The 22,946-nt window shown below is 32.6% G+C and overlaps 1 protein-coding gene across 5 annotated transcripts; it reads left to right on the top strand.

Moving 5' to 3' along the window:
- Window positions 1–443: 443 nt before the first annotated feature.
- On the top strand, window positions 444–22,943 carry LOC112451940 (NPC intracellular cholesterol transporter 1). Of its 5 annotated transcripts, none has more exons than XR_003040440.1 (20): window positions 444–865; window positions 4,078–4,429; window positions 4,527–4,819; window positions 5,995–6,187; window positions 7,875–8,003; window positions 9,592–9,711; window positions 9,817–10,034; window positions 10,181–10,482; window positions 10,969–11,166; window positions 11,239–11,440; window positions 11,530–11,827; window positions 11,916–12,043; window positions 12,258–12,512; window positions 12,597–12,760; window positions 12,874–12,986; window positions 13,078–13,661; window positions 14,185–14,373; window positions 14,670–14,757; window positions 15,769–15,983; window positions 19,463–19,551. XR_003040440.1 is itself a non-coding variant. In XM_025011868.1 (20 exons), exons 1-20 carry the CDS (start codon window positions 722–724, stop codon window positions 19,466–19,468), a joined length of 4,068 nt encoding a protein of 1,355 aa, XP_024867636.1. In that variant the 5' UTR covers window positions 444–721; the 3' UTR covers window positions 19,469–19,552. The 5 variants fall into 5 exon arrangements, 4 of the variants coding, with proteins under 4 accessions (XP_024867636.1, XP_024867635.1, XP_024867634.1 ...); XM_025011868.1 differs by having other exon boundaries at window positions 15,769–15,860; window positions 19,463–19,552; XM_025011867.1 differs by having other exon boundaries at window positions 15,769–15,932; window positions 19,463–19,550.
- Window positions 22,944–22,946: the final 3 nt, after the last annotated feature.

Raw genomic sequence — 22,946 nt, forward strand, 5'->3', positions numbered from 1 at the left:
TTGTTGTTATTATGTTGTGTCGAATGTTATTATGTTGGATTCGCGTCGCGAACGTTGGCATCGTGCCGAGAAAGACTCAAGGTAACCGCGATCACGTGATTACGCAGTATGAAGCGCTACGCGAAACTTGGGCATGTAAGCTGTTATTCGTGCTTGCTTTTTGCGCGATGTTTGCGCAGTACGTAGCTCGCTATCGCGTCGATCGCGCAAACTATTAAAGCCTCGAAACGTCTTATATACTCTTGACTCTTATCCGAGCGCATCAAGAGGTAATGAGATTTATGAGATACGCAGCTGCTTCGCGTGATTTGTGCGCGTCGAGGTTCGAGGTGATTCGAGTCATTCGAGTCACGGCGGGTCACCGGATTAAAAACAGCCGGGCGCCGCTAGCGGCGCTCGCAGCGGCGCGGCGGGGTTGGCCCGGTTGGCCGAAGCGCAGCGCAGCAGTCCGAGCAGTCGTGCCAGTCGTGAGTCGCGAGCAGTCGGCATTGTCGGCAGTGACCAAGTGACGCTCGAGCAGTGTGGTTGATCGTTCGCAAGACGGAGGACGGAGTCGAGGTCTTGCTTGCGCGAGTGACGCGACGAACGTCATCGAAGGAGGCCCGAAGGTGTTCCCGCGTGCGATGATCGCCTTGTGATACCTCGCGTGTATCCAGCAGAGCAGAACTCGAGCGAGCGTGAGGATTCAGCGGGGCCAGGGTGAAACGCCAAACGCCACGCGATGCACAGGACTAGTTTAACGAGCGCGAGCGCGAGCGCGAGCGCGGCCGTCCATCGGACTTTGATAGGCGCCGCCGTGACGCGCAACGATGTTCTTCGGCCCCTGTTGCTGTTTCTGCTGACCTTGTCCAGCCTCGCGAGTCCGGTGAGTACGCCGCGTCCTGCGTATAAGGTACGCGACGACGGTCAGGTCAGATATATGCGTCGCGTATCCTTTTTGCGACGCTCATGCTCCACGCGCGACGCGCGTGCGTCACGTCAACGCTCGTTCTCTCTTTCCTGCTTCCCGTTCCCTCGTCTCTACGGTCTCTCTTGGCGCGCGCTCTCAAGCACACACGCACACCACGATATACACATCTTTCCCTACCTGTCTATTCTATACCGTGCTAACTGCTATGCTATACACTGTCCACACCCCAGCAAAGTAGGATCGACGGGCAACGGGGGGCTTACGCGACGCGTGACGTCACCTCGGCTGATCGCCGAGAAAGCCTATAACTGCCTTTCCCGTCCTCCGAGAATGTCGCGTCGACTCGTTCCTGCGGAGTGCGGACTTCTGACCGCCGTCCAAACTCCGAGAAAAGCCTGGAAAAGCCAGGTGTCTTGACGAACGCGCACAACATGTTTTCGTGTTTGTGGGTCGAGGCCAGTCGAGGCCGACGAGATATGTTTTTGACAGGCTGCGTCTGCGAGCTAGCCAACAAGCCAACTCGCCCAAATCCTATCGACATATGACTCCGTCAACGAGACTTTAATTCTAGACGAGCTTTTGCCCGTTTATATCGCGACTCGCGACTTCCGTTAATTTACGTGCGCGTGTCCCTTTTTAGATCCGTCGCCAACATGTAGGTATTTGTAATACCAAGGAAAGAAAGTCGAGGTACGTAGTCGGTTTGTCCGTGAAACGACGCGAGCGATAGTTGTTGACCATTTACTATCGAACAAAGAATCTAGGGTTGCGACACACGCACACCCGAAGCATCTCTATATCTACATCACACAACAACTATGTTCCATTTAGCTTTATCTATATTTTCTTGTTTAAAATTAAAGATGACTATGTGTATACATATATAAAAGAGCACTTTGAAAATAATAAGGAAAAAGAAAGAATAAATATATTGAGTCTATATACCTATAGATATTAAATGACGTAACAAAACTGATAGAACCATGTCTGTGCTTATGAAAAGTGTAAGAGAGAACAGACGTACGTTAATAAAATTTATTTTTTTCTATAATATATATTATTTTCTGTACCTCAAAACGAAAGAGAGAGAGAGAGAGAGAGCTTTTATCTCTTCAGTTGTAATACTTTTTGGACTAGAGATTTTAGACTTCAACTGGTTTGTGTACTCGTATTTTTATTATAAAATATATCAGACGTCCACGAATTTTAGTTCTATAAATCAGATTGTAGAAATTTTTTTTTTTTTTTTTTTTTTAAGTATACCCATACGACCGCTTGCTACGTCTGCTTAATTAACGAGTTCAAATACATAAATAATTATTATATATCAAGTGTAATATTATGTATATCATGCCATGTTCTCGTGTCGAGTTGTTACCCTGCGTTCTCAGCGGTTGTCTGTTCGCGTCGCGACAGGAAAGAGTTAACAAGTGCAGCTAGAAACAAGGCTCGTGTTAATGCCAGTCGTCTGCTTAAAGATTCCTTCTTACATCATAGTATATCTACTTGAGAGACTCGAGACTTATCTAGATGCATTTACGTGGACGGTGATACGTGTAAATAGAATATTAAAGACGTGCGTGATGTAATAGATATAATAGATATTATTTCCTACCGTTCTTCGCATCAGCCGTCTCATTAGTTAGATTTTTTATCCGCATGCATGACAGAAATTAACGTATCCGTAAAATATGCTATGCCTGCTATGCCTATGGAAATTTTTTCGCTAGGTTGTTAAAAACCGATAAGATTATATAACGTGCGCGCTTTTTTTTTCTTTTCATGTTTTATTACGAAATATTTGTAAAAACGATTGAAAACATTCTACAGTTCGTGCCGGGCATACGCCAAAGTATAACGCCCATTGCGTGACTTATACCTCCTTATAAACGAGTGACTCATACGAAGAGCTGATACCGAACATATAGTTTCTCGTGTAATATATCGCTCATTTGCTGTAACGATAACGTACGTCAAAAAATTAAGTTTTCCAGTAAATGAGTTTGAATGTGTTGACGTATTAAAATTTGATATAATATTATTTTTAAATACACGTTCGGTGTACGAATTGATTGTAGAGAAATAAATGTATCTAGCTACATATTAGAGGAATAAAAGTATCTAACTACATTATGTTAGCTCTTCATTTAGTTTATTGAATTCTTCAAGTAGCATTCTTTTGCAAACACGTAAAAAATGATAATTTTTTTAGTTATATACTCTCATGCGTACAAGATAGCGCCCTTGCTCATATCGCTTATCTAACACTATCTTTCTTTTCTTTCTTTTTCTAACAGACGTTATAACTTGTGTAACAGAAATAAATTTAAACGAATATTTGTTTTAAATAAAATATAAAACGTCGTAACCAGAAGAGAGACGAAATATGTCTCTCGCGCGGAAGTAAACAATACGTCTAATAAATTAATATACTACTTGAATAAACTTGGAATTAATTTAAAACACGCAAGTACGTGTTTTATACAATATTATTACCATTGCTAGTCGTGTACCTCACTATATAGAAATATCTTTTATAATAAGAAACGAAATGTCATTCCTTTGTTAGAGTTCTTCATCTTCATTCAATATTGTGTTTTATATTAGGTGAATTAAATCATTAATTCAGCTCATTGACTCAAATAAATCTCATCAGACTTTAATACGCAGGTCATGAAGAACTCAATTAGGAAATGCCTTATGTAATACTCTATATATTCTTATATAGTATGCCTGCATGAGCGTGGCTAGTAAAACTTGACACCCATCGAATATGAAGATATTTAATCCATTATATTTATAATATACTAAATTCGGTCCACTAACGAATGAGTAGTTCGCGGACAGACGGACGGACGGACGGACAGACAGACAGACAAACAGTCGGGTTTTATATAATAGTATGATAGATACTAATACATGTTAGTACGACGTTAGATACAGTTAGGGTCAAAGCACATAACATGGCGTAGCGATGTACGACGGTCGTAGTTCTCGACCTGACAGATCAGGATACGCCAAAGCTTGTGCGTTACTTACGTCCACGACTACGACTGTCATATGTGCTTTGGCCCTCGAGTTCAAGCTACGTCTATCGCGCGCTGTTTTGTTTCACGAAAGAGTAGATTATTTAATGAAAGTCTAAACATGTTATTATTTCCAAACAGGTTGTCAGTCAAGAAAATGATCATTGTATATGGTATGGAGTATGTTACACGGATGCAGCTATGCACAAAAAGTATTGTCCTTACGATGGACCACCGAAGCCATTGACATCTGAAGGGCAAAAATTGTTGGCTAAGCATTGTCCACATTTGTTGGTGGATGATGGCAAAGGAATTAATACCTGCTGCGATACAACTCAGCTTGCTACGTTAGACTCAAATATCAAGCTTGCGTCAAATTTTCTAAAAAGATGCCCCAGTTGCTTAGATAATTTAGTGAAACATTTTTGCGATTTTACATGCGCTGTTAATCAAAGCAAATTTATCAACATTACGGAGAAAGGCGAAGCAAATGGTACGTATTATATTTCATCGTTTAATATGTTTAAGATTTAATATTTTATGTTTATAACATTTTGATACGCCGTTCACTATTTTGAATCTCTTTCCAGGTGTAGAATATATTAACGGGATAGCTGTATATATAACAAATAAATATCTTGACGGCACGTTTAACTCGTGCAATAAGGTGTCAGTGCCGAGTACGGGGCAGTTAGCATTGGATTTAATGTGCGGAGAATGGGGTGCAAGTAGATGTACTCCTTTGAAATGGTTTCACTATATGGGTGATGCGGAGAATAATGTTTATGTACCTTTCCAAATCACATATGTGAATACTGACAAACCTGTCGGATCATTTGTGCCCGTAGACCCTCCAATCACACCATGCAGTACGGCGCTAAACGTTAGTATTATTTTTTTAATAGAATTTTTTTATTAGAACGGTATATGCCTATAAAATATACAACATTAACTTTTTGCGTGAATACGACATACAAAAATGTATGTCACACAACGGCTCTTTTAAATCTATAAAATTCCGTGACAGCGTAAAACTTTTTAATAAAACAAGTGTATAGCGCAAAGTGTGTACGGCATTCCGTACCTACACATTTTTCTCCTATAAGAGTCTGTCAAGTACCGATAAATCACTTTTTTCTTTGATTCACACACGAGTTTTCTGAACAACTCTTACTTTACGTTATACATGACAAATGTAATGAATAAGTAACAGAAAAAGAACAAGGCTGTGAGTGGTTAGATTTTTTGCTGATCAATGCACACACAATCATACTTTTTATCAGTCTGCAATTTAATGGTAATCAAAAGCAGGTGATCAAGAATAACGAGTTCTTAATAACTCATGTAATATTTATTAGTTAAGAGATTAAATAGATTAGTTTATTTTATATTTCCACGGACGTATATAATATTTTATTTATATTAATTTTTGCAATAAAGCATATGCATGATTAAACGTAATATAAGATATACTTTTTATGTGTATATGTATACTATAGGATCCAAAAGTTGAATATCTAAATATACGTTGCCTATTATTTCATATTATACGAAAAAAATGTTGGACTTGATTCAAGAAATAAATATGATGCAATAAAAATTTCTTCAAACGTATTGTTTTTAAAATGATAAATATGATATTTTCAAATAGAAAAAGAATATATTTTTCTTACATCAAATGACACTAAAATGAAAAGTCATCAAAGTTAATTAAAACGTGATGCGTTAGACGTGTTTAAGACACGTTACATTATATATTATATACAATATTTTTAGTATTACTTAATTTAAAAGCATTAGGTATTGAGACTGCGTTCCGATATTCACGGCAAATACTGACGTACATTATAGATTTTCAGTACTGACAGTGAATATCAGAACGCAGCCTTAGATATTTTGCTTTAACAGACCACTCTCGTATTGTCATTCAGTAAAAAAGAGATTCAAAGAGCATCTATAAATTTTTTTTTTTTATTATAAGACATTAATGAAATATGCAAACAAGACAGTACAACAAAAGAGATTGATTACAAAAATTTATGTTTAACTTTTTTATAGAAAAATACTCCAGCTTGCAGTTGCGTCGATTGTGAACAAAGTTGTCCAGTACCACCACCGATGCCTCCACTACCAAAACCGTTCTCAATATTTGGTTACGATGGTTACGAAGTTATAATGACAATTATTTTTATATGTGGCACCTGCCTTTTCCTTCTGTTAATGATGTGTTTCAGTCATAGGAAGCGTATAGGTAAGAACGTTAACACTGTTTGTATATTTCAAAAGTATATATTCTTTAAATATGTATAGGGAGGTCCATTATAATATTTATTATTTAAAATATCTCTATTTAATATATCTTTTTGCTCTTAAGAATAGGAAAGAAAATGTCTAAAGACAAAATTATTCCGTTTGGCATATATTATCTTTCTCAATTTTTTTCGAAATTTTAAAATTATATATGTGTTTTTACACAATATAAGATAGGTTTTTCAATGTTATAATTAACTTGATAAATTTGCAATGTAAATTTATACAACTTTAAATGACTTTGAAAATTTGCATTTACATCAATTTTAACATTTTTCATAGATGAAGGATATTTCTTGTCATTAAAGATTATCTTTTATTATAAACAACATAGGATTTATAATGCAATGTCTAAAGAAGCACTCACGTACTATTGTTGGTATTACAACAGATGCTTGAAATAATTGCTTTAGACTTGCAGACTATTCTTAAAAACAATGAAGATATTTCAGATGATAAAAATAAATTACGTATCTTACAACATATTTAAAACATATATAATAGTTATTTGTGTAACAAGTGAGGTAAGATGGAAATTCCCGGGTGCGGTTACCGCACTCGCCTTCGGCTCGTGCGTAAACTCCGCACCCGGGAATTTTCATCTTTACACACGGCTTACACTCCCTATTTTATGTTGCAAGTGCCTGGAAAGTGGTCTATCACGCACGCGTAGCGTGCGTAATGGGGCACCTTCCATGCACGTGTTGCATAAAAATTATTGCTGAATATTGCAACAAATTAAGGAAATGGAAAATGCATGTGTCTTTTTCAATTGAAGCTATTTTTTTTAAATTATAATTTGCATATAATTTATTGAACATAGTGACTAATTGTAGTTATTATGTTAACTTGTGTTAATATTATTACGTATCTCTTAGTGAATATATAAAATAAGTGTGGAAGTGAAGTGAAGAGTTGATTATATGATTAATTTATTCTAACAATTCTTGGATGTTTTATTGCTGGAATTTTTTTTTGGTTTTTTGGTGAGATTTTTTTCTTGCGCTTGATTTATTTTATTTGAAATTCCGAAAGACATGTATAATAACACCGTGAAATCTTAATTTCTTATTTACAAGTACGTTAAAAAACAAACATTATTTTTGTGAGAAGTATCAAGAGAATTATTAAATGATAATTATTATTGTTCATCTACAGTTATGCAAATATAGTTGTACTTTTAAATTAATATAAAGATAATCATGTTTATACATACATAAAGCTATACAAAATCTATAAGATATTACGTACTCAAACATTAGTTTAGAAGAAAATAATCTCTTGAATAACCTTTTATAACAAATGTATGTTATCTACTTTAGTTTATGAAACATTCGCTGCACAAGTTCTTATAGATGATTTTTCTTACAAGTGTTATTGTTAACATTTGCACTAACTTTAACTTTTTTTTGTTATTTTATGAATTAACGCATATATGTAATATTATCGTGGTATCATTTAGGTTGTAATAAGTGTGACTCAAATAACTTTTGTCGTGTGCAGAACGAGTTTTTATTTTGTTATGTTAACTATTTGAAGCACATATGATTTTCATATAATACTTATGTATATCATACAAATGAGTACAGACTATAGGTTGTGTATGTATGGTGTGCGCATATGTATAGTTGCACGAGGAGAGGAGGTAGGCAGACAGGTGGGTAGACGGCTAGCTGCCGGATTACACCCAGGAGATGGTGCTCGTATTGCCCTTGCCGCTGACCAAGAAGACAGTCCACTTCAGTCTAAGCGTTCTAGTAGGTTTTTTCGATTCTAAAGCTTCGATGTATTCGTCATTACTGTTATAGCTTTTCTGTTGCTTCATAGCTTTTGTGTCTTTCGCTTTATTTTCAGCCCTTGCAGATTATGCCTGCCAGGATGTCAATTGCGTATTAGACAAATTTTCCCACTTATTTTTCCAATTATTTACATTTGGATTTATTAAATGTTCTGTTTATATAGCGTTAAGCTGTACATAACTTATATTTCTTTTGCAATGCAATACTGCATATTTACATGATAAATTATGATAATTAACTATACAATTGCACTAAAAGTCTAAATGCTTAAGAGTGACGCTTGAAAAAGTTTGCATTTTATATAATTATAGTAAAAAATTCATAAAATGCATGAACTTGACGAGATATATTCGGATAATCTATTACATTGCATAACAATCTCATTATGATTTGTATATGATATAAATACTTCTTTTTTCATAAATAACTTTTTAAGAATATTTTTATAAAGAAGTTTCATAAGGAATTATAACATTTTCTTAAAAAATCTCTATACGTGAAAATATTTATATAAATATCATATTTTTCTGCTCACAAAAATTGTGTTGTATAAGTATTTCATATGTTTTGTGTTAATGTTGCGTTTAAATTTTATATACATACATACATATATATATATATATATATATATATATATATATATATATATATATGCACACACACACACACACTCACATACACAATACTTAATATTTTGCATGTTTGTTACAATATGTTACGTGTATGTGATAGGCGGCACTGCTTTAAATAGATAATTTTAAGATGAGGAAAATGTGCCGTATATAAGCTTAATCAAGAAAAAATTCCCCATAATAGCGTTGGAAAATGATTTAAAAAAATGAATTATATAAAGCGCAATTGTCTAATATTTTGTATATGTACATGTCACTTCATGTGCAAGATATGGCACATTCAAATAGAAGATGCCTATAATTTTTGGAAATTATTAAAATGAAAATTTAAAGTATTTTAAGCACAAATTATTTTATTATTTCTTGTAAAATTAGTGAAATGAAATCTTTAATATTATTGAGGGGACTTCTTTATATTTTAACATTTATACGTAGTCGACACTATTCTAAATTGTACATATTCTATATTACTTTTGTTAAACGTCATTTTTGTAAGATAACAAGATTAGTAATTTCAGTAATCTAAATAAATTTTGATTTCGTGCATTTTTAAGTAAATTTTAATTAAAGAATTATATTTATATAAGAAATGTAATTTTTTTAAACTTTTTAATATTGTCTCAACATTGTTAATTATAATTATGTTTAAGGCACTGTACTTTTTTATTATTGTTAATCTCGTAAAGATGACTTATTTTAGGAACGTTTTAATTAACGTTTTTTATAGAATATTTTTATACTGTCTTGTATAAGTAATTATTGGTTAGTTATAGCATTCGTATATTCATTATAGATGATAGAATGTTAATTGTTTACAGCACGTGCACTCAAGATTGTTTAAACTGCATAATGGTGCTTAATACGTGATATTTATAAATTTTGAAAATTTATTATACTTAATAAAATGTTTTTAGGTGTCATATCTAGCGATGAGTTGCCAGCTGAATTTGACGAAGAACAATCCACGTTTATTGAGAAGCTTGGAGCAAATACTGACAAATTTTTGCAAGAATTCTTCTGCAAGTGGGGAACAGGTAAGTAAAATAGTTAATTATTTTACATTTTGTGATATAGTTTACACAAAATTAGATTATAATATTGTTCTATATTTGCTTACAACGACTAATATTCTTTTGTAGTTTGCGCTTCTCGACCTTGGTTAATACTTTTCCTTGGCTTCCTATTGATTGTTGCCTTGGGACATGGCATAAAATACATGCAAATTACTACAGATCCTGTGGAATTATGGGCATCCCCGCATTCCCGATCGCGCGTCGAAAGGGAATATTTCGATAAACATTTTGAACCCTTTTATCGAACTGAACAAATTATTATTACTTCCGTTGGCTTACCGAATGTATGTATTACAGAAATATATCAGACTATTATCTTTGCATAGAGAACCAGTTTAATTCTTAATACATTATTTACAAAATAAGAAAAGCGCTACTGTACGTGTTTTTTTATTATTCTGTATGTATACGTGTCTAATATTAATTACAGATCGTACACAAGACCTCCGATGGCCCAATTGTATTTGGTCCTGTGTTTAATAACACTTTTCTAAAAACAGTCTTTGAATTGCAAGAAGGTATTAAGAGTATACGTACTCCCAACAACTATACATTAGCGAATATATGTTTCGCTCCTTTAACTGGACCATTTACCGGTCCGACGACTGTTTCGCAATGCGCTATTCAAAGTATTTGGGGTTACTGGCAAGACGATTTAGAAAAGTTTGAAGATTCAGACCAAGAGGGGAATTACACAATAAACTATTTGGACCACTTTAGAGTTTGCTCGCAGTAAGTGATGGAAGCCAAAAAAAAATTGTATATTCAATGTAATTTTTTTTTTATTTAAACTCTTGTTTCTCTTCAACTAGGAGTTTTCGAATCAAGTTACTACCCATACAAGTTTAGCTCATACTGCTTCACCGACAACCTTAAACTCTTTTATCAATCTTTTACAAGTTCACAGGCATGACGTGTATGTGTGTGAGAGTCGAACGCACCGACTATGAGTCGATTATTATTCTCACACAAAACTACGCGTCATCCCATATTTATTTATTTATATTTATTATTATATTATAGAAATAATTCAAGAGCAAAATAACAAGACGCATAGAGACACATTATAAGTAATAAAATACGAAAATGTAATTGTGAGATTGAAATTAAAAGAGCGTCTAAAGAATGTACATATATAAAAGAATTTATATTATTATTAGAAAGAAAACTATGTATTCTACGGATAGCATCTATTACGTTTATGTATTTTTCTTTCAGAAATGCATATAATCCTGAATGCCTCGCACTTTATGGCGGTCCAGTAGAGCCAGCAATTGCAGTAGGTGGATTTTTGTCTCCGGGGCAAGATCTTCACAATCCACCATATGAAAAGGCAACTGCTATAATCCTTACTTTTCTCGTAAACAATTATCACAACAAAGCCAAGTTGTTACCCGCTATGGAATGGGAAGAAAGGTAAATTTACGCGGCAACGTCGAAATAAGATTATATCTTATAGATTATATTTCATTTATATCCAAATTTCAGCTATATCAACTTTATGAAAAATTGGACGGCAACAAGAAAACCGGCATTTATGAACATGGCGTTTACGTCCGAACGTTCTATCGAGGATGAACTGAATCGTGAATCTCAATCGGACATTGTAACCATTCTGGTATCATATATCATTATGTTTGGATATATTGCGGTGTCTCTTGGCCAAATTAGATCATGTTCCCGTCTTTTGGTGAGAATCTTTAGCCACGTGCCATCTCATCCTTGAGCATCTTGATTAATATTACTAATATTTTAATATGTAATCACGTGACATTTCAGCACGATTCCAAGATTACTCTTGGACTTGGAGGTGTACTTATAGTGTTGGCGTCTGTGATTTGTTCGGTTGGATTGTTCGGTTTTATCGGTATACCAGCTACACTAATCATCATTGAGGTCATTCCATTCTTGGTGCTGGCAGTCGGAGTAGATAATATTTTTATTCTCGTTCAAACTCATCAGAGAGAAGGCAGACGCCCGAACGAATCGATCCCGGAACATATCGGTCGTACGTTAGGTCAAGTTGGTCCTAGTATGTTACTCACAAGTGTGTCGGAAAGCTGTTGCTTCTTCCTTGGTACGTGTTGGCCGAAGATCGCGTGTAAACATACGCGAAACGTGTATGCGACGAAGCTGTTGCACGTAATATTTCTTTTTGTCTACAGGTGGCCTCTCTGATATGCCTGCCGTGAAAGCGTTTGCCCTCTATGCTGGAATGGCATTATTAGTAGATTTCATATTACAAATCACATGTTTTGTCAGTCTTTTAGCACTTGACACAATTCGGCACGCGGTATGTTTTATACAAGACAATTTATGTTAATACTTTTTTTATTCAGAATCCATTCAACATTTTTTGTCAGCAAGACTTTGTAGAGATTTAATTTTTATTACTATTTTATAAGAGAGAAATCCTTTTTCGCTCCCTCTTTCTCGCTCACATTTATTCTATATATTATATTCATGATCACACTAAAATGCATAAGATATGCTTTTTATGATTTCAGAATAATAGGCTAGATGTATGTTGCTTTATTCGCTCCAAGCGAGATGATGGGGAAGAAGTGGTAGATGGAGTACTGTATAAAATTTTCAAAGTTGGATACGTCCCATTATTGCTGCAAAAATGGGTTCGCGCAATTGTGATGGTTGTGTTTTTCGGTTGGCTCTGCAGTAGTATTGCCGTAATACCGCATATAGAAATTGGCCTAGATCAGGAACTTTCTATGCCCGAAGATAGTTTTGTGCTTAAATATTTCCAGGTATGTAATCGATAAAGCAAAAATATCAAGCTGAATACGAATTATAAAAAAATATACAAAAATTAAAATTTTTGCTTTTTTCAGTTCTTGAATAATTACTTATCTATCGGGCCGCCAATGTATTTTGTTGTTAAAGATGGCCTAAATTATTCAGATACGAAAATGCAAAACTTAGTGTGCGGTGGACAGTATTGTAATAGCGATTCAGTGTCGACGCAAATATTTAGTGCATCTAAACAACCAAATAGGTATATTGCTATAAGAAACAGAAAATTTCACGAATAAATCTAATTTCACGGTTTACGTGTCTTCAGATTTTACTGAAAAATATTCTCAATTTTTTTCTCTTTTTTTTTTTTAGAACTTACATAGCTAAGCCTGCTTCATCTTGGATGGATGATTATATCGATTGGTCGGGATTATACGGTTGTTGCAGATATTTTCCTACGAACAATTCATTTTGTCCGCATACCGGTACGTATTTTTCTTTAAGAAATTGATATAATCACGTATGTTTAATTTTCCTATTTTAATCGAGTTTTTTTTTCATTATTTTGGATTGCAGATCGGCACTGTTCTCTTTGTAATGCCACTTTGAACGAATACAATAGACCAGTGCCCGTTGACTTCAACAAATATGTATCGTTCTTCCTACAAGACAATCCCGACGAGACATGTGCTAAAGGGGGTCATGCAGCTTACGGACATGGTGTGAATTACATTACCGATCCTAACACGGGAATGTCGACAGTCGGTGCTTCTTATTTCATGGCTTATCACACTATTCTCAAGACATCGGCCGATTATTATGAATCGATGAGAGCAGCCAGAGTAGTGGCGGCGAATATCACAAACATGCTCAACTGTAACTTGAGAAAGCTCAGTAAAAACACTACCGTAGAAGTTTTTCCCTACAGTGTTTTCTATGTATTTTACGAGCAGTATCTGACTATGTGGCCCGACACATTGCAGAGTATAGGAATCTCATTGCTCGCTATATTTGTGGTTACTTTCTTGCTAATGGGTTTGGATATCTTCTCATCACTTGTGGTTCTAATTACAATCACAATGATCGTCGTTAATATTGGTGGTTTAATGTATTGGTGGCATATAACTTTGAATGCAGTATCTCTGGTAAATCTTGTCATGGTAAGTTGATTATTGCAAGAACAGTGGATTTTAGTTTACATTGTTATATAAATCGATCTATTCGGTATCTGGACATTTTTTATAGTTGTATATTTTAAAAAATTCAAGATGGGATATATATTATTAAATAGAATAATGAAATGTTTATATTATAAATTTGTTGCGTTCTTTTTCGTATTTTATTTTCAATTATTTTCAATTATTTCTGCTTATTATATTTTCAAGACATAAATATATTTTTTTTTCGTTAATATTAAAATGAGAAGGAGATAATATTTTATATCGTGCTATGAATGCTTTTTTTTTAAGGAACTTTATATCTCCGTTGTACGTCAAATGTATATTTATTATATACGTATATTTCTATGTTTTTATGATATTAATGTACTGCGAGAACAAAGTGAAAGACAAGTGACAAAAAAATATAAAAATATAATAAATACAGCTAAAAAGTAGTTTAGAAAAATCTACCATGTAACAGTTGTGGAAAATGTATCGTTCAATGTTGTGATTTTTATTACAGGCAGTTGGTATAGCCGTCGAGTTTTGCAGTCATCTGGTACATTCTTTCTCTGTGTCGGTTCAAGCAACTAGAGTTGAAAGAGTCGCAGATGCATTGACAAATATGGGAAGCTCAGTATTTAGCGGTATTACGCTGACAAAGTTTGGCGGTATTATAGTACTGGGCTTTGCAAAAAGTCAAATTTTCCAGGTTTGTCTTTGTTCCATTATAACATTAAATAGAACGCCACGTGTCTAATATTTAAATTATCACGCATTGCAATCAAGAAACTTACTCGGCTTTTAGTAAAAGTACGTTGAAATATTAAAGTATTTATATTTATTGATTTTTTAATAGCTTCTCTCGATCCTTTTATAATGATTTTTAGTACTTGTAATATTATTATCACGCAATCATGATTATAACGTAGATACGTGGTGTTGTGTTTGTTCATATTTTAATTGTATAAACGTACTCGGACGTACTCAGCTAAGAGATATTTGCAGGTATTTTACTTCAGAATGTATTTGGGTATCGTACTATTTGGAGCGGCACATGGTCTCATCTTTTTGCCGGTACTGCTAAGTTATATAGGTAAGATAGTGCTGTCATAATTATGACAACTATTATATATATATATATATATATATATATATATATATATATATATATATATATAATTTTTTGTTGGTATATCTATATCTATGCCAGAAAAGTCTATGTTACATTCTTTGGTAACTCAAGTCTTCTGATTCTCATCACATGCTATCAGCATATACTATTTTGTATTTATTAAAGTTTATTCAACGTTTGATAAGGAAATTAAACTTTGAAAATATTTTGACGTGTTTTATATCGTTTTATATCTGAAAAATTATTGAAGATGAGATAAATTTTCAAATTTTTAATATTTTCTGCGTGTAAAACATTTATTGAAATATGAATTTCTGCATTTTGGACTGTGAGTTACTACAACATAACTCCCAAATATTTGATCCGAGACAAAATCTAGTTTTTTTTTGTTTTTCTCTTTTATATATATAGATTTATCGGGATCTATAGTAGACAACGTTTGATATTTTGGCTAAAAATGCTTTTTTAATTTCTCTCTTTGAAAAAGATGTTTTGTATATGTTTCCAAAATTTTAATTATTTTATATATTCAAATATATGTTGTTCACATGGTCTATTATTAACACTTTATGTTGCATGAAGCATATTTTGTGTAAATTCAGATTTTATCGCTAGATACACTTGATGGGTATAGTCACTACAGTTTTAAGAAGCATTAGAAGCATTTTAACGCTTAGGAAGGAAATGGAATGGTTAAACAATTTATTTTATTTGGATTTACCAGTGTTTAATTACGTACAATTTCATTTTCATATCCCTATGTGTCGTGCAAAAACATTCAGCCTTTCATGTATATAATTAATACGAGCAGCTTTTCAAATTCGACAAAGAGTAACAACGTGAAATATTTCCATGTCAAATTTCTTTACTAACGTCTGCGCTTAGTCTTTCTTCATTGAGAAGATACGTGTTGTATAAATATACATTTTTTGAGTAATGCGGACCGGGCACCATGGCCCCTGGTGGTTTTAGGCTCACCCATGAACAAAGAGAAATTGGCGAATCACAAGAGAGCGATGCATGGAAATCTGGACAACGTGCAAGAGACATCCTTGAATCATCGTGTAAGCAAACACAATTCTCCCACACCCACTACAACCACACCTACGTTCAAAGTGCTTGAATGTGACAGATAGGTATGCAGAGCATCTGAATATAAAAAAGGAACGTCCACGTTTTGACATGTGGTAAAATTTCTTGGTATTTTTTTCTTCATGTTCAAAATCTGTCATCGTATTTTCGTGTTGTTTATTTTGCACAGATAGACTGAGTTTTCAAAGTACAATATTATTTAATATTGGCTGGTATTCATAGTTATTTAAGACCGTCTTAAGTTCAATCTTAAGATGTCATGAACCAATCACAGAGCCGTATTAGCGTCTTAAGACATTACTTAAGACGATCTTGAAGACTATGAATACCGGCCATTGTCGATTTAACATTATCGTTATTTAGCACAGTGTGAATATGCATCCAGAAAGTGCAATTCTTTTTAATATTACAGATTTATTGCTCTCTTATTTTGGATTTAAATATAATAGGTTGGGAGAGTAAAATGATGATGAATTTTTTCCCAATTTACTCAAGTTTGTGAAAACTATCTTGATGTGTTTTTTTTGTAAACCTATCTCAATATCGCAAGAGTCTCAAGCGTGTTATCTTAATTTCATACAGAGAAGAATTATTAAAAATATGTATTATTATTTCAACATGTTACAACTTTCAATTCATTTTAACATATTTTTAACATATATATAACATTAAATTAAACATTTTAATATTTTCAAACAAATTCAAAAAGTATGTATGTGCACTTTTTGCGTCAATGTAGTGTTTTTCTCTTCGTTGTAATTTAATTTATTTATATATGGAAGAAAATGCAATCTTTTAATCTTGAAGGTCAAAATTTAAAGAGAGTCTTGACAAAATTTTACAGGAAAATATTGCATTAACGCATTTCTATGCATAACAAAATAATGCTGCTAATACGACAGTAAATAACATATGTATAACCTTGTTTAAATTATAAACGCGTATTCTCAGTCTAACCGATTCCACTATATTAGGGGTGCGTTCAGAAACATCACCCGCGTGCTGAAAATCCTACAGCGTATGTTTCGTGCACTATAGATTTTCGGCATTCGGGTGATGTTTCTAAACGCAGCTTAAATAGCTATAAGAATTTATTTTGTATTCATAACTTCCAGTCTATATACCTACAATCATATACGTGCATACTTACGGTCTATCTATATACATCTATAATAAAATTAATATGTAAAAAGATCCGATAGGAAAATTTTTATTAATAGATCAATCTTAATGTGCATATGAAGCTTCACTAAATTTGTATTCTAATGTTTTTTAGATTAATTTTATTAGAACGGAAGTTATGAACGTTCACCTAAAGCTAGACAAAGATTTATAATCACCCTGTATATTAGTTGGCACATTAATTTGAGTAACTTATTAATTGTGGTCGTTAAGATTGTTCTAGTTATATCATGTATTTAAAGTTTGTATTCGAGATGTTTCTAACCATATTAATGAGTGTGGGATGGAAAAGCCTTTTAAAAACATGCTAATTTCACTTTATGATGTTAAATGATGTGTTTATTTTTGTGTTTATTATTCAAATTATTATTATACATGGTGTGATAAGACTATGCGGTCTTCAATACCTTGAAAAATGGGAGAAAGAAATCTAACAAAAATTGTGTGATATACAGAAGCAGTATTATAAAGCAGTAGGTAATCTATGTATTAAATTTCTGATATATTCTAATGGTAAATATTTTTGTCACAAATGATCTTCATTAATGATCTTATGTCATAGGCTATTATATTTATTTTAATAGATGTTATTAGAAAATAAACACAAAACTATAGCATTTAATAAAAAAAAGTGCTTTTGATCTAGGAAATAATTTGATGCATTCTAGAATGCAAGTGTTACCGCCATACGATGCTCTCTTGTGTACTATACAATTTTTGTTAAACAAATTTCTCTTTTAATCTTACTTTTTCAGAAATATTAAAGATAGTTATAGTTTTTACCTCTTACATATATGTTAGTGCCTTTATGCGTCATGTTTTTGTACCTGTCATTATTTGGTTAATGTATTGCAACATATACAGAATGAGTTTTGTTTCGTGTGCCACGTATCTCCGCCACGTATTTCATAAAATATTGATTTATTGAAAAAATGTTTCCGATATAAGTTGAAGGATTCAGAGGAGGCCAATAAATGATCTAAAGATTTTGGATCTTACTGTGCCCGACACGGACCCTCTGAATCCTCCAACTTCTATCTGAAACATTTTTCCAATAAATCAATATTTTCTGAGATAGTTAACAGAAATAATTGGCACACGAAATAAAACTCATACTGTATAACCTCTGAGATTATGCATTGACCAATAATTGAATAGTTCTTTGTCGAATTTTGAAATTAAATTCCTAGTAAATATAGATTGATTTTATGCTGCTATAAAATTATTGATTATAGAGATATGAAAATCCAAAAATATTATCACTGGTGAAAAAGAAAAATGTGTAGAATAAGATCACACACATGTGTAGAATAATATCACACACATGTGGTGCTCACATTGCAATTTTATCCTTTTTCCATATAATGTCACAAATTATTTTTACATCATATATTAAAACTTTTTCAATATATATCTTTTAGGGGTTAATCTGTTGTTTGAGATTAACATTGTATACTTTTTTAATGTCTTGCTCTAATTGTAAAAGATATCCGTGGTAGATATGAATATTGTATTTGTCAATATAACAACATGACAACTTTTCATCTATCGTAATATTGTAAAAATATAATAAATATGAACGTAATAGAGGATACGTTGACATGACGAACGAAATATAATTGAAAAAATTTTCATTCAGAGAAAAAGTTTGATGGATAACGTACATTTACTGTCAAGAATACATGAATAAATTAAATAGCGAAACTGTTTTTATAAACTATAACGTTTAAATCTAAAACACTCACGCCTTAAAATTTTTGAATTAAAACTTACACATTTTTCCGCTGACTATATATGGATAAATATTTTATATCATTTTTATCAAAATGTCATAATAAACGGCAATATATGAAAAACTTGTGTTTATGATTAAAATCTTAAAAGTTTATTTTGTACGTGCACGATTTTCAGTATATATTCAGTAAATGCAATATGTATTTTAATTTATAGATAATTTGTGCTAATATTAAAAAAAAATAGGAAAAAAATTGTTTTCTTCAAATAGAGATTCTAGAAAATTTTGTAATGTTACATGTGTTTAATTTTGTAAATGCGTGTACATTATTGCGCATATACTTGAGAAATGTTTAAAGATTTAGTATTTTTTACAAGAATGTGAGCATATTTGTTGTTGCATGAAATATTATATTGTGTTTAATTGAATGAGTTGCTTCTTGTATACAATCCTGTATATATAAATAGAAATAGAAATGTTACAGACACGTAGAAACGTATATGTACACCAAAAAAGTCATAGGTATTGAGCAATGTTATCACACAACAGCACAATCTTAATCATACAATTTTTATGTACGCACACAGTGCGATGGGAGCGTACGCTAGATGAGATGAAGATTTAAGGTGCTTAAAGTGTGCTTCTTTGTTATTTCAGGCGTGATGTCGCGCCGAGGGCGTACAAGAGCCCGCGAACTCGCGAGCGGAAGTGAAGCTAGGCGTCACGAACGTGACAAGCCGGATTCTCCTCTACTCCAAAACGACAACTATCAACGCGCGTCCACTTCCTACGCCAGTGTGAACTCCATCGATGCGACTGATCACCATGTAATATTCTAACGAAGAATTAACCACCGATTTAATCGGATGCAATTTTTGTACTTAGAAGGACTGAAGTGAATCTATTAATCAAGTGTCAATATAATCGTTTATCTTGAGCCCGTGTGAACTGAGAGGGTTCTCTCTCTTTCACGAAATCTCTTCTCCGAAATATAGAAAGTTTAAAACGAACTGTTTCTACGAAATTCTTCGAGACTGGTGAACATGTCCATCTACGTTCATATCTGGCACATTATATTTTAGCGATAAATAAATTTGTATAGTTCTAAGTCTTGGTCATTTTTAGCATATTTATTTCGGGCAAGGCTTTCTTTTCTTTTTTAATATAATATTATAGATTCTCACAGACTGTTCGAAATTAAAATATTTCGCACGTGCGAACGCTTAATCATATGCGTGATCGATTTTAAGTAGAATATAATTTATCTAGAATGAAGAATTTTTGTTTTCTTACTACTCATTAAACAAATTTATTGAGAATGGTGATGAAAACGTGACGGATATAAAATGCATTTTTCTTTGTTTAATGCATTTCTCACGTGACATGAATCTTTTTTTCTGATATCGATATCCAGTTATTACTTACATAAGTATGACATTAAAATATTGACAGTTAAAACACTTGATATATTAAAACGATATTGAATTTATTAATGTATAAATTATCTAAGAGGTTGGTATCATTTGTAAAATAACCATTGCCATGGTTTATTTTAGTGATTTTATCAAAAATAAATATTACACTTAAAGATTTCATATATTTAAAACTATGGTTAAATTAGTCATTAACTAAATATTTATGATACGTAACGATAAATTGTTCTATATGCCGTCCATAATAGTCAGTATACAAGTTGAGTGATGCATGAAACGCATACAATCAATTTTGATAGTCGCAATAGAGATGATATCTATATCAGGATAAAAGTTTTCAAGTCTTACAATAATCCATAAGTTCCATGGTGAAGCCATCCATCCAAGTCCAATTATTCTGAATCTTACCAGATCATTCGATTATCTTGCTACATCAGTACATCTGAAATTATTTTGGATTTTTCACACTGATTACCTTTGGCTTCAGATTACCGTTGTAAGAATTCCGTTAATGAATGTTCGATAATAAGAAATCATCAGAGAATTTATTACATACTAATTTATTACATACTAATCATTGGTACTAATCATTAGTATCATTACGCGTATGTGAATATATATTCTTGGCATAAATGGTATGAATGTTGTAAATCTTCACCATGTTACTTAAAGATTAAATTTCCGTCGTAAAATGTATAATTATCAGTATTGTTGGTTAGATTTAAGTATGTTTTGTCTATTTCTTAGGTAAATATCCTGCTTTATTACCAAGTTCCGAATTTATGACATGTATATTAAGTTAAGGTCAGGCAAAGTAAAATAGTTTCCTTGTCGCTAGCTTACTATGGGTCAATAGAGAACATTATTTCTACGTGTAAGATTCAAATATTTTTCACATTATTTTTATTATGCCGTTTTTTGAGATTATTTTTTGAAAACTTTAGCGATAATCCTCACAATTCTAATGTCCTATTTCTTTTCTATTCCATATAATTATTAGATATTCAGGCAACATAAATATCTGAGAGACGTGTAAAGAAACGTAAAATATGAATCTTTAAGATGCTCTTTTAAATATCGTTTTGATTGGCTAAAATTGTACCATATTTCGATATAACGGAAAATGTATTTGTCTTTTTTATGAAAAAGAAGAATAAAGTAATGAAATTTGAAACCTTAATAAATATTATAAATGTATGGGTAATATACCTGGATGACTGGAAATAAAAAGAGTTTGTCGTAGAAATTATTAAGTGGTAAATTACTTTAGCAGAAGCATCAAATCGAGCTCGAAAATAATCATCGATGGAACACAAGTCATTACTTAATTACGAAAATGAGGAAAATTACGCATGAATTATCTTTTACGCTATATGCGAACAAGTTTTATAAATAAATTACATGAAACAACCAATACAAATATAGCTTAGAATCTCACGTAGCATGGATCATACATTAGTTTAAAAAGTCCAAGTTATTGCTACATGCAATAAAAGATTAAAAAAGCATTGCAGATAAAAAGCTCAATCACACGTTATATACTTATTATATAAATTGTACAAGAATTGATTTTATGATCCTTAGTGAGCAAAAACCTCAAAGAAACGAAATACGAATCTTATCAATCCTAACAATCGACCTGTTCAAAATATACTTGTGTTATATTTGAATGATTAAAATTAATTGAGAGAATCGCAAAATATGTATTCAAGTACATTTTTCTTTGCTAAGCTTTGCAATCTCAGGCTTTGCTGACTGTATTCTATTATTCCAACAAGAAGTTTGATTACTGGTTGATTATTTAGGCACGAATTTATTATAATTTAGTCGAATATTTAGAATTATGTAAGGTTTTTGTCGAATGAAATAGAATGGAATAGTTTATATTACATTCACGTGTTAGGTTTCCAATGCGGAGTAGATTCGCCAATCTTATCGCCGTAATGCGCTTTGTCGATGTAAGTTCTTTATGAAATACGGCGCTTTTGCTCGATGTATATGTAACAAATTTTGCAACAGTGTCTTTTGTTTGTATACATAACAAAAACTTTAGCGGGTAACGTAATCTTAATATGTTTTTCTAAATGCCTGATGCTTACTTCCTGTTTGAAAGAACTTATGGATTCGAGCGTTTTATATAGAGAGTGTAACTTTTATACCAATCGTCAAGCAGTACATACAATTACAAAAGAAATAAGGAACTCGCTAGATACATACGAAGTTGTTAATATTTCTCAAGTTGTTATTGCGATGTATGTATATTTGCGTGCAGATGAATGTATAAGACACGAAAAAGAGCGACGGCTGCGTTAAATGTTATAAATGGTATACAAAAAAAAATGTCGTGAAATGTACAAGTTTATTGTCTGGCAGACATATGCGTGTGTTCGATATACGTATGAAGCGATATCTTTCGTTAAATTAATGTATATTATACTGGTTTGTTCGAAGAATACTACGCGTAAATGATCTTCGATTTACACTGCACCGTGTATATGACGAAATGCATATCAATAGAAGCTTCGATATAAATATGAAATATTGTGAAGGAGTGAAAAAGTGTAAGCGTCAAATTAAATTATAATGTTATGATGGATAAACGGAAAATGAAAGAAAAGAAAACTCAGAGAAGCATCTCAAGTAGCATGCAAAGCGTACTGTGTTGTCACATAAATGGAAATAAATTTTCTCTTGTTTGTACCATATAT

This window comes from Temnothorax curvispinosus, unplaced genomic scaffold (genome assembly GCF_003070985.1).
Source record: "Temnothorax curvispinosus isolate PA1 unplaced genomic scaffold, ASM307098v1 QBEX01002827.1, whole genome shotgun sequence".
Lineage (NCBI taxonomy): Eukaryota > Metazoa > Arthropoda > Insecta > Hymenoptera > Formicidae > Temnothorax > Temnothorax curvispinosus.